Genomic DNA, 15,973 nt, shown 5'->3' with positions numbered 1-15,973 from the left:
ATTATGGCTATTAGCAGTGCTATATTTGGGCCTTTATTCAGATTACAATCGCTCACTGTCGTTTTTTTGAAAACAAAATTATCTCAAATATCGTTACTTTTTTAACAAAGCGATTTATTATTATTAATGAATTTAGAATTATATTAAAGCCCCTTAGGATCTGTGAGAATATCTAACGGAAAATGCCCATTAGAGATTCATTTAGAATCCTCCAATCCTCTAAATGTAATTATTGGTGGAGCGTTATGTCATTGAAAAAAAATATTTTTAGATATAATGTGGAAATGTTATGCCCCTTAGATATTAATTTAGAATCCTCCAATCCTCTTATGCTGTAGCCCACTCCCGACCGTCACATTGTACAGCGCAATATTTTCCATTCCAACACTGAGGGTTTCATTTTTCTCGGAATAGAAACACCATAATATAAATTCAATTAATTAAGCCAAATTTCTTAAAATCAGTCCCATGTACACCGTTATTCCAAAAAAGGTTTTGAATTCTCTATTACAGCCAATATTGAAGAATGTCAAATGCTTCTCAAAGTTGCCCTCTGGTGGTCAAACTAGCACTAACTTGCATTAACGTAAAAATGTCTGACAATTAAATAATGTGCCATTGAATGCTGCTGCTGCAGTATGACACAACTTTTAAAGGAGGAACCACTCTACACACACAAGAATGTACACATACACACACACAAGAATGTATCCCCACACACGAATGCGCACACACACACACGAACGCACACGTACACGCACACACATGAACGCACACACATGAACACACGCGCACACACGTACACGCACACACATGAACACACACACATGAACGCACGCACACTTATACGCACACAGACACACATGAACGCACACACATGTACACACACGCACACACACATGAACACACACACACACACACACACACATGAACACACACACACACACGCATGAACGCACACACACGCAAGCACATGAACGTACACATACATGAATGTACACACACATGAATGTGTACACACACACACACACACATGAACGTACACACACACATGAACGCACACGCACACGCACACACATGAACGCACGCACACAAGCACATGAACGTACACACACACATGAATGTACACACACACACACAAACACACAAGAATGCACACACGTCCACACACGAACGTACACACACACATGAACGCACACACACGCATGAACGCACACACACGCAAGCACATGAACGTACACACATGAACGTACACACACATGAATGTACACACACACATACAAATGTACACACACACACAAATAAGCACGAACACACAACACACACACACATGAACGCACACACACACACACAAATGTACACACACATAAATGAGCACATACACTTGTGTGAACGTAACAGCACTGTACATTGTTACCAGTCAGTAATTCATTGAATGGTTTGTCCGCTGCTGTAACAATAAGCTGTCACACAGTGGTATTTAGAGGAGCATGTTTTTGACTTCCTAAGAAGTCTGTGCATGATCAGAAACAGCCATGCCCTTCACTCTGCAAGGCCCAAGTGTGTGTGTGCGTATGTTTGTGTGATGACTTTAACCACATCTGGCTGTGGGTATCAGAGAGCACTTGGAGACATCTCATCCCCTCAGTGTCTGATGCAGCTCAAAACATCTCCTTTGAAGATGAGACAGGGCTTTGAAGTCCAACTGATCCATTAATGGCAGATGTCTTTGGGAAATCAGCAGTGTGTGTTTCGGTGTGTGTAAGGAAGTCTCATAGGAAGCGACCATCAGGAAGAACAATTCAAACTAATGAGTTCAGTCGCTTTTGAGGCGACATACACTTGACAGTTTGCTCATATTCAAACCGAACATTTGACAACATTAGTTCTGATAAAACGGTTAAGATATAAATATCTTATATAATACAATATATATAAGGAAAATCAAGTATCAACACCCACAAACGGTCATGAGTTCAGTTGAAATGGATATAATTATTTTCTCCACGGGGGTAATTTCAGAAAGATGTTCCAAGAGAGGAGCCGTAACGTTACGTGTTTCCATGCGTGAGCCGTACTTAGAATTGAATTAACCCCCCAACTGTGTGTGAAGATGGTAATTACGAATGGCTCTCCTATCCAATCAAATCTGATTCAAATAAAATGTTGTCACTAACAGTGAAATGCTTACTTATGGGGCCAGCCCAACAAATGCAGAGAGAAAATTTAAAAGAATAATAAATACACAATGAGTAATGACAACTTACCTATATATACACGGGATACCAGTATCGAGTCAATGTGCAGGGTTACGAAGTACATTTGAAGTCGGAAGTTTACACACACCTTAGCCAAATACATTTCAACTCAGTTTTTCACAATTCCTGACATTTAATCCTAGTAAGAATTCCCTGACTTAGGTCAGTTAGGATCACCACTTTATTTTAAGAGTGTGAAATGTCAGAATAATAGTAGAGTGATTTTATTTCAGCTTTTATTTCTTTCATATTCCCAGTGGGTCAGAAGTTTACATACACTCAATTAGTATTTGGTAGCATTGCCTTTAAAGCTTCCCACAATAAATTGGGTGAATTTTGGCCCATTCCTCCTGACAGAGCTGGTGTAACTGAGTCAGGTTTGTAGGCCTCCTTGCTCGCACACACTTTTTCAGTTCTGCCGACAAATTTTCTATAGGATTGAGGTCAGGGCTTTGATGGCCACTACAATATCTTGACTTTGTTGTCCTTAAGCTATTTTGCCACAACTTTGGAAGTATGCTTGGTGTAATTGTCCATTTGAAAGACCCATTTGCGACCAAGATTTAACTTCCTGACTGATGTCTTGAGATGTTGCTTCAATAGATCCACATAATTGTCCATCCTCATGATGCCTTCTATTTTGTGAAGTGCACCAGTCCCTCCTGCAGAAAAGCACCCCGACAACATGATGCTGCCACCCACGTGATTCACGGTTAGGATGGTGTTCTTCGGCTTGCAAGCCTCCCCCTTTTTCCTCAACATAACAATGGTCATTATCGCCAAACAGTTCTATTTTTGTTTCATCCGACCAGAGGACATTTCCCCAAAAAGTACGATCTTTGTCCCCGTGTGCAGTTGCAAACCGTAGTCTGGCTTTTTTTATGGCGGTTTTGGAGCAGCGGCTTCTTCCTTGCTGAGCGGCCTTACAGTATATGTCGATATAGGACTCGTTTTACTGTGGATATAGATACTTTTGTACCTGTTTCCTCCAGCATCTTCACAAGGTCCTGAACTGCTGTTCTGGAATTGATTTGCACTTTTCGCACCAAAATACATTCATCTTTAGGAGACAATGCATTTCCTTCCTGAGCGGTATGATGGCTACGTGGTCCCATGGTGTTTATACTTGCATACTATTGTTTGTTCAGATGAACGTGGTACCTTCAGGCATTTGGAAATAGCTCCCAAAAATGAACCAGACTTGTGAGGTCTACAATTTCTACAAGGTCTTGGCTGATTTTCTTTTGATTTTCCCATGATGTCAAGCTGAGTTTGAAAGTAGGTCTTGAAATACATCCACAGGTACACCTCCAATTGTCTCAAATGATGTCAATTAGCCTATCAGAAGCTTCTAAAGCCATGACATAATTTTCTGGAATTTTCCAAGCTGTTTAAAGGCACAGTCAACTCTGACCCACTGGAATTGTGATACATTGAATTTTAATTGAAATAATCTGTCTGTAAACAATTATTGGGGAAATTACTTGTCATACACAAAGTAGGTGTCCTAACCGACTTGCCAAAACTATAGTTTGTTAACAAGAAATGTGTGGAGAGGTATGAATGCACATATAACTAGGAATAAACTGACTAGGTAACATAATAGATAATAAACAGTAGCAGCAGCATATATGATGAGTCAAAAGAGTTTGTGCATAAAGGTTCCCAACAAATTGTGCTATTGTGTTTTTCTCATTTTTTTTGTAACTTAATTTGTACATCATGTTTCTGCCACCGTCTCATATGACTGAAAAGTGCTTCTAGATATTCAGGACAGCGATTTATCATCTTGGACTGGAAGAATACTTTTTCTTTAACTAGCCGGACACAAATGATTTACTTCAGACATCTGACAAGGCCCTCATCCCCATCATTCGCAGGAGAAAGAGGCGGAGATATCGGGGACTTAGGTCTGGGTGCCTTGTAAGGATCCGACAGAGTGGGTAATCTGCCTTTACCATCGGTCGTATTAGCCAACGTACAATCATTGGATAATAAAATGGTCGACCTACGATCACCTTTATTTTCTACCAATGGGACATTAAAACTGTAATATCTTGTGTTTCACTGAGTTGTGGCTGAATGACGACATGAATAACATGCATCTGGCGGGCTTTACACTGTATCGGCAAGAGAACAGCAGCCTCTGGTAAGACAAGGGTTCTGTGTATATTTGTAAACAACAGCTGGTGCATGAAATCTAATAGTAAGGATGTCTTGAGGTTTTGCCCGCCTGAGGTAGAGCATCTCATGATAAGCTGTAGACCACACTATTTACCAAGAGATTTTTAATCTATATTCTTCATAGCTGTCTATTTACCACCACGAACTGATCCTGGCACTAACACCGCACTCAATGAGCTGTATAGGGCCATAAGCAAACAGGAAAATGCTCATCCAGAGGTGGCGCTCCTACTGGCCGGAGACTTTAATGCAGGGAAACTTAAATCCGGTTTACCAAATTTCTTCCAGGATGTTAAATGTACAACCAGAGGGGAAAAAAATCTTAGACACTGTACACCTAGCGACCTGGTCAGCGTGCACTGCGCCCGGCCCTCCACAGGAGTCGCGTGAGGAGACAAGAATATCCCTGCCGGCCAAACCCTCCCTAACCCAGACGATGCTAGGCCAATTGTGAGTCGCCCCATGGACCTCCCGGTCGCGGCCGGCTGCGACAGAGCCTGAGCTCGAGTATTTTACAATTTATAGTGACTCCTCTGACACTTCCTTGTATAGAGGTCCTGGATGGCAGGGAGCTCAGCCCCAGTGATGTACTGGGCTACACACACTACCCTCTGTAGCACCTTGCGGTTGGATGCTGAGCAGTTGTCATACCAAGCGGTGATGCAGCCAGTCAAGAAGCTCTCAATGGTGCAGCTGTAGAACATTTTGAGGATCTGAATGCCCATTCCAAATCTTTTCATCCTCCTGAGGGGGAAGAGGCATTGTCGTGCCCTCTTTACAACTGTGTTGGTGTGTGTGGACCATGCTAATTCCTTAGTGATGTGGATACTGAGGAACTTGAAGCTCTCGACCTGCTCCACTAAAGCCCTGTCGATTTGGATGGGGGCATGCACAGCCCTGCGTTTCCTGTAGTCCACTATCAGCTCCTTTGTCTAGCTGATGTTGAGGGAGAGGTTGTTGTCACTGACCTCCTCAATATAGTCTGTCTTATCATCATCTGTGATCAGGCCTACCACCGTCGTGTTGTCAGCAAACTTATTGATGGTGTTGGAGTCGTGCGCGGCCACGCAGTCATGAGTGAACAGGTATTACAGGAGGGGACTGAACATGCATACCTGAGGGGTGCCCGTGTTGAGGGTCAGCGTGGCGGATGTGTTCCCTAACCTCACCACCTGGGGGCGGCCATTCAGGAATTCCAGTATCTAGTTGCAGATAGAGGTGTTCAGTTGCAGGGTCCTGAGCTTAGTGGTGAGCTTTAAGGGCACTATGGTGTTCAATGTTGAGCTGTAGACAATGAACAGCATTCTCACATAGGTGTTCCTCTTGTCCAGGTGGAAAAGGGCAATAGAGATTGCGTCATCTGTAGATCTGTTGCATTACAGGTGTAGCGAAAACAAGCATTCTGCTAAATATGTGTATATGACCAATAAAATTGGATTTGTTTTGATGGGGTGGTATGCGAATTGGACTGTGTCTGGGATGATGGTGTTGATGTAAGCCATGACCAGCGTTTCAAAACATTTCATGGCTACCAATTTGAGTACTACAGGACTATAGTAATTTTGAAAGGTCCACTTGGCATTCTTGTGCACAGGGACTATGGTGGTGTGCTTGAAACATATAGGTATTACAGACTGGGTCAGGGAGAGGTTGAAAATGTCAGTGAAGACACTTGCCAGCTGGTCAGCGCATGCTCTGAGTATGCGTCCTGGTAATCCGTCAGTCCCCGAGGCCTTGTGAATGTTAACCTGTTTAAAAGTCTTAATCACATTGGCTACAGAGAGCGAGATCACACAATCATCCGGAACAGCTGGTACTCTTATATGCATGGCTCAGTGTTGCTTGCCTCGAAGTGAGCATAAAAGGCATTTAGCTCATCTGATAGGGTCACATCACTGGGTGGTTGGGTTTCCCATTGTAATCTGTGATGGTTTGCAAGGATCTTAGTCCTATTTTGATGCTTAGCCTGTTTGATGGCTCGTCGGAGGTCATAGTGGATTTCTTATAAGCTTCCGGATTGGTGTCCTGCTCCTTGAAAGCTGCAGCTCTAGCCTTTAGCTCATAGCGGATGTTGCCTCTAATTCATGTCTTCTGGTTGAGAAATGTACGTACGGTCATTGTGGGGATAACATCATTAATGCTCTTATTAACCTGTCTGGCACCAGTGGGACGATAGCGTCCCACCTCGACAACAGCAAGTGAAATTGCAGGTCGCCAAATTCAAAACAGAAATCCCATAATTAAAATTCCTCAAACATACAAGTATTATCCACCATTTTAAAGATAAACTTCTTGTAAATCCAACCACAGTGTCCGATTTCAAAAAGGCTTTACGGTGAAAGCACACCGCGATTATGTTAGGTCAGCGCCTAGTCACAGAAAACCATACAGACATTTTCCAGCCAAGGAGAGGGCTCACAAAAGTCAGAAATAGCAAATTAAATTCATCACTAACCTTTGATCTTCATCAGATGGCACTCACAGGACTTCATGTTACACAATAAATGTGTGTTTTGTTCGATAAAGTTAAACTTTATGTCCATAAACCTCAGTTTTGTTGGTGCGTTTTAGTTCAGTAACCCAAAGGCACAATGCGCGCCTTCAACATCCAGTAAATAATATTTCAACCGGACAAAAGCTTAATCAATAGAAAAGGTAATCATGAAATGCGCGCTCCCGATCACGCGCTTGGCTCATGTCTGGAAATTTCCACTGCCCACTCATTGAAAGTGCTGTATCTCCCTAATTTTTCAGAGTAAAAGCCTGAAACAATGCCTAAAGACTGGTCACATGTAGAGGAAGCCATAGAGATCGTGAACTGGGTCCTAAGTCTTTGTATGGTGGATAGGCTTTCAATGGAAAAACAGCCTTTCAAAGTAATAGTACTTCCTGGTTGGATTTTCCTCAGGTTTATGCCTGCCATATCAGTTATGTTATACTCAGACATTATTTGAACACTTATTATTTGGAAACTTTAGAGTGTTTTCTATCCAAATCTACTAATTATATGCATATCCTAGCATCTGGGCCTGAGGAGCAGGCAGTTTATTTTGGGCATGCTTTTCATCCAATCTTCCGAATGCTGCCCCCTACCCGAGTGAAGTTAATGAAGCCGGGACGGATGTGTTGAATGTTAGCCGATTAATCCTGGAACATATTCCAGTCTGTGCTAGTGAAGCTGTCCTGTAGATTAGCATCCGCTTTATCTGATCATTTCCATATTGAGCATCACTGGTACTTCCTGTTTTGAGTTTTTGCTTGTATGCATTAATCAAAATATAGCATTATGGTCAGATTTGCCAAATGGAGGGCAAGCCTTCTATGTGTTTCTGTATGTGGAGTAAAGGTAGTCTAGAGTTTTATTGCCTCTTGTTGCACAGGTGACCTTCTGGTAAATATGAGGTCAAACTGATTTCAGTTTCCCTGCATTAAAATGACTGGCCATGAGATATGTATTTTCTTGTTTGCCTATACAGCTTGTTGAGTGCGTTCTTAGTGCCAGAATCGGTTAGTGTCGTGGTAAATAGACAGCTATGAAAGATATATTGCTTAACCTCTCTGGGATATGTGGTACGCTAGCGTCCCACCTGGCCAAAAGCCAGGGAAAATGCAGAGCACCAATTAAATTACTATAAAAATCAAACTTTCATTAAATCACATGCAAGATGGCAAATTAAAGCTACACTTGTTGTGAATCCAGCCAACATGTCAGATTTTCAAAAAGGCATTTCAGCGAAAGCAAACTATGCTATTATCTGAGGATAGCACCTCCGTAAACAAAGAGAAAGCATATTTCAACCCTGCAGGCGCGACACAAAACGCAGAAATAAAAATATAATTCATGCCTTACCTTTGACGAGCTTCTTTTGTTGAAACTCCAATATGTCCCATAAACATCACAAATTGTCCTTTTGTTCGATTAATTCCGTCGATATATATATACCCAAAATGTCCATTTATTTGGCGCGTTTGATCCAGAAAAACACTGGTTCCAACTTGAGCAACGTGACTACAAAATATCTCAAAAGTTACCTGTAAACTTTGCCAAAACATTTCAAACTACTTTTGTAATACAACTTTAGGTATTTTGTAATGTAAATAATCGATAAAATTGAAGACGGGATGATCTGTGTTCAATACAGGAGTCAAACAATCTGTAGCATGCTTTCTGGTCACGCACCTCTATCTAATAGTACACTTCAAGTGACCCTTGTTCAAGATGGCCGTACTTCTTCATTACACAAAGGAAAAACCTCAACTAATTTTTAAAGACCGTTGACATCCAGTGGAAGTGATAGGAACTGCAAGAAGGTACCTTAGAAATCTGAATTCCCAATGAAATCCCATTGAAAAGAGTGACCTCAAAAAAAATAAAAAAAATATGCATATCTTATCTTCTGGTGATGAGTAGCAGGCAGTTGAATTTGGGCATGCATTTCATCCGGACGTGAAAATACTGCCCCCTGTCACCAATAAGTTAATAGTATGGTCTGCAGCCTATCATGAACTATTCTAACTCAAGCGAGCAAGAACTTGACTGTTTTTGACATTAGAAATCGTTGCACCTGCTGTTAAGAAATAGACACAACCCTCCTCCGTTCGTCTAACCCGAGGCTGCTGTCCGGTCTTAAAGATGTATTATCCAGATGTATTATCCATACCATCAATGAGATGTGCATTGTCCTTGTTCAGCCACAACTACGAGAAACTTTGAATGTTACAGTTCTTCAGGTCCCATTGATAGGATAGTCTCAAACGGAGCTCCTCCGGTTCCTTCTCTAGTGACTGTATGTTCTCCAATAGAACGGAAGGTAGAGGCGGTTTATTTGCTCACCAACGTTGTCTCGTCAGGGTACTGGCTCGTCTGCCTCTTTTGCATCGTCGCTTCCTCTTTCGAGTCTGGGGCATTAGGGCCTGGTATGGAGTAAGCTGAACGTCCAGAGCTGCCGACTTGTTTAAGTAGAAATTGTCATCCAGATCGAGGTTAGTGATCGCATTCTGATGTCCAGAAGCTGTTTTCGATAATAGGAAATGATGGTGGAGACATTATGTAGATAAGTGTTAAAAAACACACAAAATATCAGAATTGTCACATTTACCAACAGGTGCTGGAAGAATGAGTGGAATTTCGAATCCCCTTAACCCCTTAAGAAAAGGGCTGGAAACTGGAGTTACATTGCCAGGCTAACATTAACGCATTAGCTTTCCCTAGTGTTTCTTCAGAAGAACAAAGTAGGAAGTAGACATGATTCCCCATCCCCAATGATTAGCTCAAATGCTAATCCTTCCTAGTCTTTCCAGCCATGATTGAAGTGATGGACCCCAACACACACACAGCTCTTTGACGCTGCAGAGCCCATTTGTTTTAGCCGTTCTCCTGTTACCAGTCTCCTCAGACGGGCGTTAGCGATAGCCATCTTATCACAAATATGCAGAAGGGAAATAACCCCCACCTTGCAATTGGCGACTCTCCCGTTATTGCTCTGTAATGGAATAGACCCAAATAAACCCAAATGTGATGTACGTATTTTACGCAGGCCTGTCATTGCCATTGTGTCATTTGTTTGTTATTGACTGCACAGAGAGTGCCAGATAAAATGTCCTGATTTTGTTGGTTCGTTGTTCTGATGCATGAATGAATTAATCAATGTCGGTCAATGCCTTCTAAGCTCCTTTGTTGATGTTTTTTTGTCTCCCCATAGATCCACCCGGAGGAGGAAGACTACGGCTTTGAGATTGAGGAGAAGAACAAGGCCATCGTGGTGAGGTCTGTCACCAAGGGCTCTCACGCTGAGGTGAGGAGTCTATAAACACTCACACATAGACACGTAAAAGACACACATAGATGACGACATACACACCCACCTATGCTTCCTCCTCCTTACTGACAGAGCCCGTTAGTCCCAGTGTGTGAGACAGTGGTGGTACTGTCTCTCTCCTCATGGGGACTTTATTCTCAGTGTGAGGATCAGAGCTGTTAGACATGCCTGCTCACATTCTCCCCACTGCCATCTCAGCTCTCTCTCTGTGTGCGTGTGTAGATGTGTGTGTGTGTGGGGATCCCTGAGGAAGGGATTGGTAAACACAGTCTTACAGCACCCTAACTGTCTGTGTTCCTTAATATCTTACTTATCTTCCCCTCCCTCGCTGCCTGCCCACTCCAACTCATTCCTCCTGCCCTAAGGCCTACAGTTGTACCATCATCCTTACAGTTCCTAAAATGAACCGCTCACACTCCCTCTGTGTCCCCTACCCTATTTTTCCTCCCTCTCATTTCCACTCCATCTCACTCCTCCTCATCCCCCTTCTATTCCTCCCTCCAGACAGTGCCAGTGTAGTTGGGCCCTGGCTGACACAGAGCGTGTGTATCCGAGACTGGCCAAACAATGAGTCCGTCTGTGTGTGTGCGTTGTGAATGAGGCTCAGCTGATTCCCAGGGCCCAGTGGGGGAAAAAAACTGGGAGAGCCAGGGACTCCGGGAGTGTTGCGGGGAGAATACCGAACACACAAATGTGAAAACGCACGCAGGCACACTCACTCACTCAGTGGGCCGCTGTGCCTTCCTGTTCTGGGCTGTCCTCCAGAGCCAGCCCCCCAGACAACCAAAGCCAAGTGTCATACTGGTGGATCTGGTCCCTGTGTCCTGCGCTAGCCAGAGAGGATATAAAGGCTGCCGTGGGAAGAGCTGTGTTTTTGATCATTTAGATGTTATTTTTTGCTATTTCCATCACTTATCCAGGTTTTATAAGTGAAATCTGGTAGAAAATTGTTCATACTATTTTACATCTGAAAAACAAAATGGACACTGACATACCAGAAATGAAGAGACAACCTACCCTGATGTTTTGCCGTTGTTGTCTCTCTCCATCCTCCCCTCCAGATGGCGGGGCTGCAGGAGGGCAGGAAGATCTTCACCATCAACGAGGACCTGGTGTTTCTCAGGCCCTTCCAGGAGGTGGAGACCATGATCAGCCAGGCCTTCTGCATCCGCCGCTCCTTACGCCTGCTGGTCAACACCAAGGCCAAGGAGTGAGTACACAGGCATGTGTATACACACAGACAAGTATCCTCCACACACCTACACTAGTGGCAGTCGGTGCTGTTTAAGATGAGGGAGGACGATTATTTTTTTATGAGCAAGGCCTTATTTCTATTACAGCATATTGGAAGACTGTCGTATTCCATTCATCCAGCATAATGTTTAGGCTACTTCATGATACTCAAATTGTTCCTATATCCATCATGTGGTTGGCTACAAAATAGCCTGTGAATGAAAGTTAACAATGTATGTGAACAGGTAGGGAGAAATTTGAGTCAAGGTGACAGACATTGACACATTCAATACCGCCTTGCACAATCTTACCTGCATCTAGCTGATCTAGTGTGTAGTCATTAGTCCACCAGTTGCAAACGAGTTTCTATTGAACAGGTATGTTTATCCCTGTTTTTGTTCTGTTTGCTTCTGTTTAAGAAACGTTTTTCAACAGAATCGGCGGAATGAATACACACCTGATCACAGAAAACGAGTATCGTAACGCATATGGGCAATTTTCTGGATCAGATTACATTAGTATCGGGAAAAATAATACTTTACAAAAGCAGTGCACTGGGACTTTACTAGTTCTCCATTAGCAGACCCATAGAGCCTTCTGAATTGCACCCCCAAAAATAAAGCGCCTAAATATAACTCAGTTTATTGCATAAATGGTGCATGGATTTGAATGAATTCCAGTGTAGGCTAATCCGTGTGTAAACTATGACACAATGTAAATGGAGAAGGCTAAAACGTGGTCAGCAGCAGATCAAAATGGCAGCACCAAGTCTCTGGGTGAACGGAGGTGTTCATGTTGCTGTCATTCAATATCCTTTATTTACCCTGTTCGCACAGGAAGGTTGCATTTTGGCTTCTGCTCAGATGGCTGAAGCGAGCGGGGAACACATGCAGCACACACATACCACCGGCTACAGACCTACCACAGATCTTACTTGCAGTGCTGTAGTGCTATTTCTGTAGATGAGGGAGCGCACAACTTGCCTATATATACACGGGGTACCAGTATCGAGTCAATGTGCAAGGGTACGAAGTACAGTTGAAGTTGGAAGTTTACATACACCTTAGCCAAATACATTTAAACTCAGTTTTTAACAATTCCTGACATTTAATCCTAGTAAAAATTCCCTGTTTTAGGTCAGTTAGGATCACCACTTTATTTTAAGAATGTGAAATGTCAGAAAAATAGTAGAGTGATTTATTTCAGCTTTTATTTCTTTCATCACATTCCCAGTGGTTCAGAAGTTTACATACACTCAATTAGTATTTGGTAGCATTGCCTTTAAATTGTTTAACTTGGGTCAAAAGTTTCAGGAAGCCTTCCACAAGCTTCCCACAATAAGTTGGGTGAATTTTGGCCCATTCCTCCTGACAGAGCTGGTGTAGGTTGGTCAGGTTTGTATGCCTCCTTGCTCGCACACGCTTTTTCAGTTCTGCCTACTTTCTCTCTCTTTGAGTCAATTACTAACCACATTTTATGTGCTGCAGTGCTAGTTAGCTGTAGCTTATGCTTTCAGGACTAGATTAATTTTCTGATCCTTTGATTGGATGGACAACATGTCAGTTCATGCTGTAAGAGCTTTGATGTCGTAATTACTGTGGAAGTCTATGGAAAAGGGGGTGAGAAAGACAAGCCTCCTAGGTTTTGTATTGAAGTCAATGTACGCAGAGGAGGATGGAAACTACCTGTCCTCCGGCTACAACATGATGCTATCTTATAAAATGCTGTTGAGGCGGCTACAGTAGCCTTCATTGCAGAACAGTGTGTTTTAATCAAATATTTGGTGACGTGAATATATTAAGTATAGTTTTATCTAAAAAGGGTTAACTTTTTTAATGTTTCACTATTGTTTTAAATTCACTGGCGCTGGTCCTCCCCTTCCTCCTCTGAGGAGCCTCTACTGACCTACACACACACACTCTCGTTGTTATAGGATTGTGAAGATTCCAGACACTCCCTATGCCCTGTCCTTCAAACTCAGTGGCTCTGCCCCACCTCATGTACATGCAGTAAGGAAAGGTGAGTAACAACCTCTCTGATTGGGAAAGGGGGATACCTAGTCAGTTGTACAACTGAATGCATTGAACTGAAATGTGTCTTCCACATTCAACTCTTCTGATTGGGCTTCCTTAATCATCATTAAATTATAGGATGACGCGTTACCTGCCAGCCATGCACCTGTTAACTTCAGTTCCAGTTTCTTGAGGCTCTGCTCTTTAGGACCACATGTTGGCCAGGCTATGGTCAAAGTACGTTTAAAAAGGAAAGAAAAAACACAGATTTACAACTGAGTCACGAGCAAGGGATCGGTCCAAATGTGTAAAACAGTTGGTTAAGGAAGGAGGAAACATGACCGCCTATTTTCTGCTGCATTGAGGGAGAAGGAGTCACGACCCGGGGTCTTGCTTCTCTTTTATTATGTCAGAGGGAGCTCATACACTCTGATCTGAACAGACACACGCAGGCTCCTTTCAGCTACTGGCCCCATAGGAGTTTCTGAATGATATCATACTCCCCAGCTCCCTCTCTCTTCTCCTAAATCAGGATCCTGGTTGACGGCTGGGATTTGGTTGGCTTGGGTTGGCTGCTTAACTGAAGTTATGGAGTCGTGTGCTTAGTGTGAGGTGGATCACTGGGGAAATTATGCTAGGCCTGTTTTTTTTTAAACGGGACAGGAGATCTGTTCTTATTTTAGGGCACAGCTAAAGTGTTACCAGACAACTTATTTGAGGACCAAAACAATATAGGAACTTTAATTATTATTAAACACATAGCTTTCTAATAATTATATGCCATGTAGCAGATGCTTTTATCCAAAGCGACATAATGTGTGCTTACATTTTATGTATCGGTGGTCCCGGGAATTGAACCCAAAACCCTGGTATTGCTAATGCCATGCTTTACCACCTAAGCCACACACCTATCTACTTCTGAGATGCGCAGATGGTCTTGGACATGCCTTATTCTTTGAAGATGATAAAAACAGATGGGATCTCCAAATAAAATAGAATTAGCTAAATATGTACAGAATGGACCAGATAAGGATACATTGTACACATGCTGTTATTATAGAAAAACACTCATTCAACATGCATACATTCTGTGACATCGGTGGTTACAGGGTTACACATAAGAACTGTGTCCCTGACCACTTTGACCCCTGCGTGATTATAGGGTCGGAGGCGGCGGTGGCAGGCCTCCAGCCAGGTCAGTGCATCCTGAAGGTGAATGGCAACAACATGAACCATAGCGACTACCAGGAGGTCCTGGAGCACTTCACCTCCCACCACGACCAGCAGGATCAGCCCGACATGGTGAGACATAGTTTGCGTGCAGAGCTACCGGATCCATACATACATGGGACTCCCTACTGGGAAAACAGGGTTCAATCCCTGTCTCATCCCCCTCTGATTCTTACTGTCTGTCAACAAAGCATTCAAATACATGGGGAGAGTCTATTTTTTTTAAGAAAGAGACATTTGACGACAAACATTGTTTTAGTACTTTACGCACAATATTAGGGAAACATACATGATCAGAGATTCAACCATGATGGTATTAGCCTGATGTACCATTGTGACTTTTCTACCAGTGTCAAGACGTGTTTCAATCAAACTACTGTAGTGTGTTCCCTTCTACAGTGTCACATGCAAGGGTTTGACTAGTTTAATGCATCACAACCAGGGTTCTTCTTCATCCTCAATTTCACTCTTCTATTGTTTACAGTGAACTGCCAATATACCTACTTTTCCCCTTGTTTTTATTTTCCTACTATGACATATTTTGGCTTTATCGGCTTGGGACAGTGCAGGGTATACTATGGAGCAGAGGTGAGACCAAGTCATTGTTTTACAAGTCACAAGTAAGACTCAAGTCCCAAGTCCAGTCCCAAGTCAAGACAGGCAAGTCCCAAGTCAAGACCGTTAAGTGTCAAGTCTCAAGTCCTAAACTTTGAGTTTCGAGTATAACAAATAAATGTTATATTTCTATGGAAATACATGGGTAGCCATGAGAAAGACCCCCCCCCCCCCCCCCCCCAATTGTGATCAACTATCGAGGTTCGCTATGGGGCGAAATCGGGTGATGTATGCTTGTACACAATCGTATAACCTCAATCGCCCAACCTTGATTTAGGAACATCAGGCAGGATTTAGGCTACCAACTGCCTAGCCAGTTGTAGCTCAATCTTGGGTGCAATGATCACGTTCCCGCACTGATTGTGTGGAGGCTCATTGATTTAATGTTACGCTAGCCTACATGACACTAGCAAAGTAATAAAATATATAGCTGTCGGCTATATTCGCCACGCCTTACCATTCTTTGTGCAGCTTCAAATGCCGAACAAAGTTGGATATTGTTGCGTCGCTGTCTAATTTTCTTCCTGATTGTTTTGCAAGTTGCAATCCGTTTTTTGTTGATACAGCGTCATCTTTATATTCGAAAATAATATTTTTGGGTATCATCTTTCCAAGGGCTCCA

The 15,973-nt window shown here is 42.8% G+C and overlaps 1 protein-coding gene across 1 annotated transcript in view; it reads left to right on the top strand.

Annotated features, from left to right (window-relative positions):
* LOC139368344 (phosphatidylinositol 3,4,5-trisphosphate-dependent Rac exchanger 1 protein-like) overlaps positions 1-15,973 on the top strand; it is a 141,272-nt gene that overhangs the window by 91,152 nt on the left and 34,147 nt on the right. Inside the window, exons 17-20 of the mRNA XM_071107108.1 lie at positions 10,145-10,237; positions 11,323-11,471; positions 13,428-13,513; positions 14,669-14,808. Coding sequence (XP_070963209.1) covers positions 10,145-10,237; positions 11,323-11,471; positions 13,428-13,513; positions 14,669-14,808 — 468 coding nt within the window. The remainder of the gene's footprint in view (positions 1-10,144; positions 10,238-11,322; positions 11,472-13,427; positions 13,514-14,668; positions 14,809-15,973) is intronic.

The sequence above is a fragment of the Oncorhynchus clarkii genome, chromosome 16, assembly GCF_045791955.1.
Source record: "Oncorhynchus clarkii lewisi isolate Uvic-CL-2024 chromosome 16, UVic_Ocla_1.0, whole genome shotgun sequence".
NCBI lineage: Eukaryota > Metazoa > Chordata > Actinopteri > Salmoniformes > Salmonidae > Oncorhynchus > Oncorhynchus clarkii.
The sequence above is the reverse complement of the archived record's forward strand: the minus strand, read 5'-3'. Positions and strand labels throughout refer to the sequence as shown.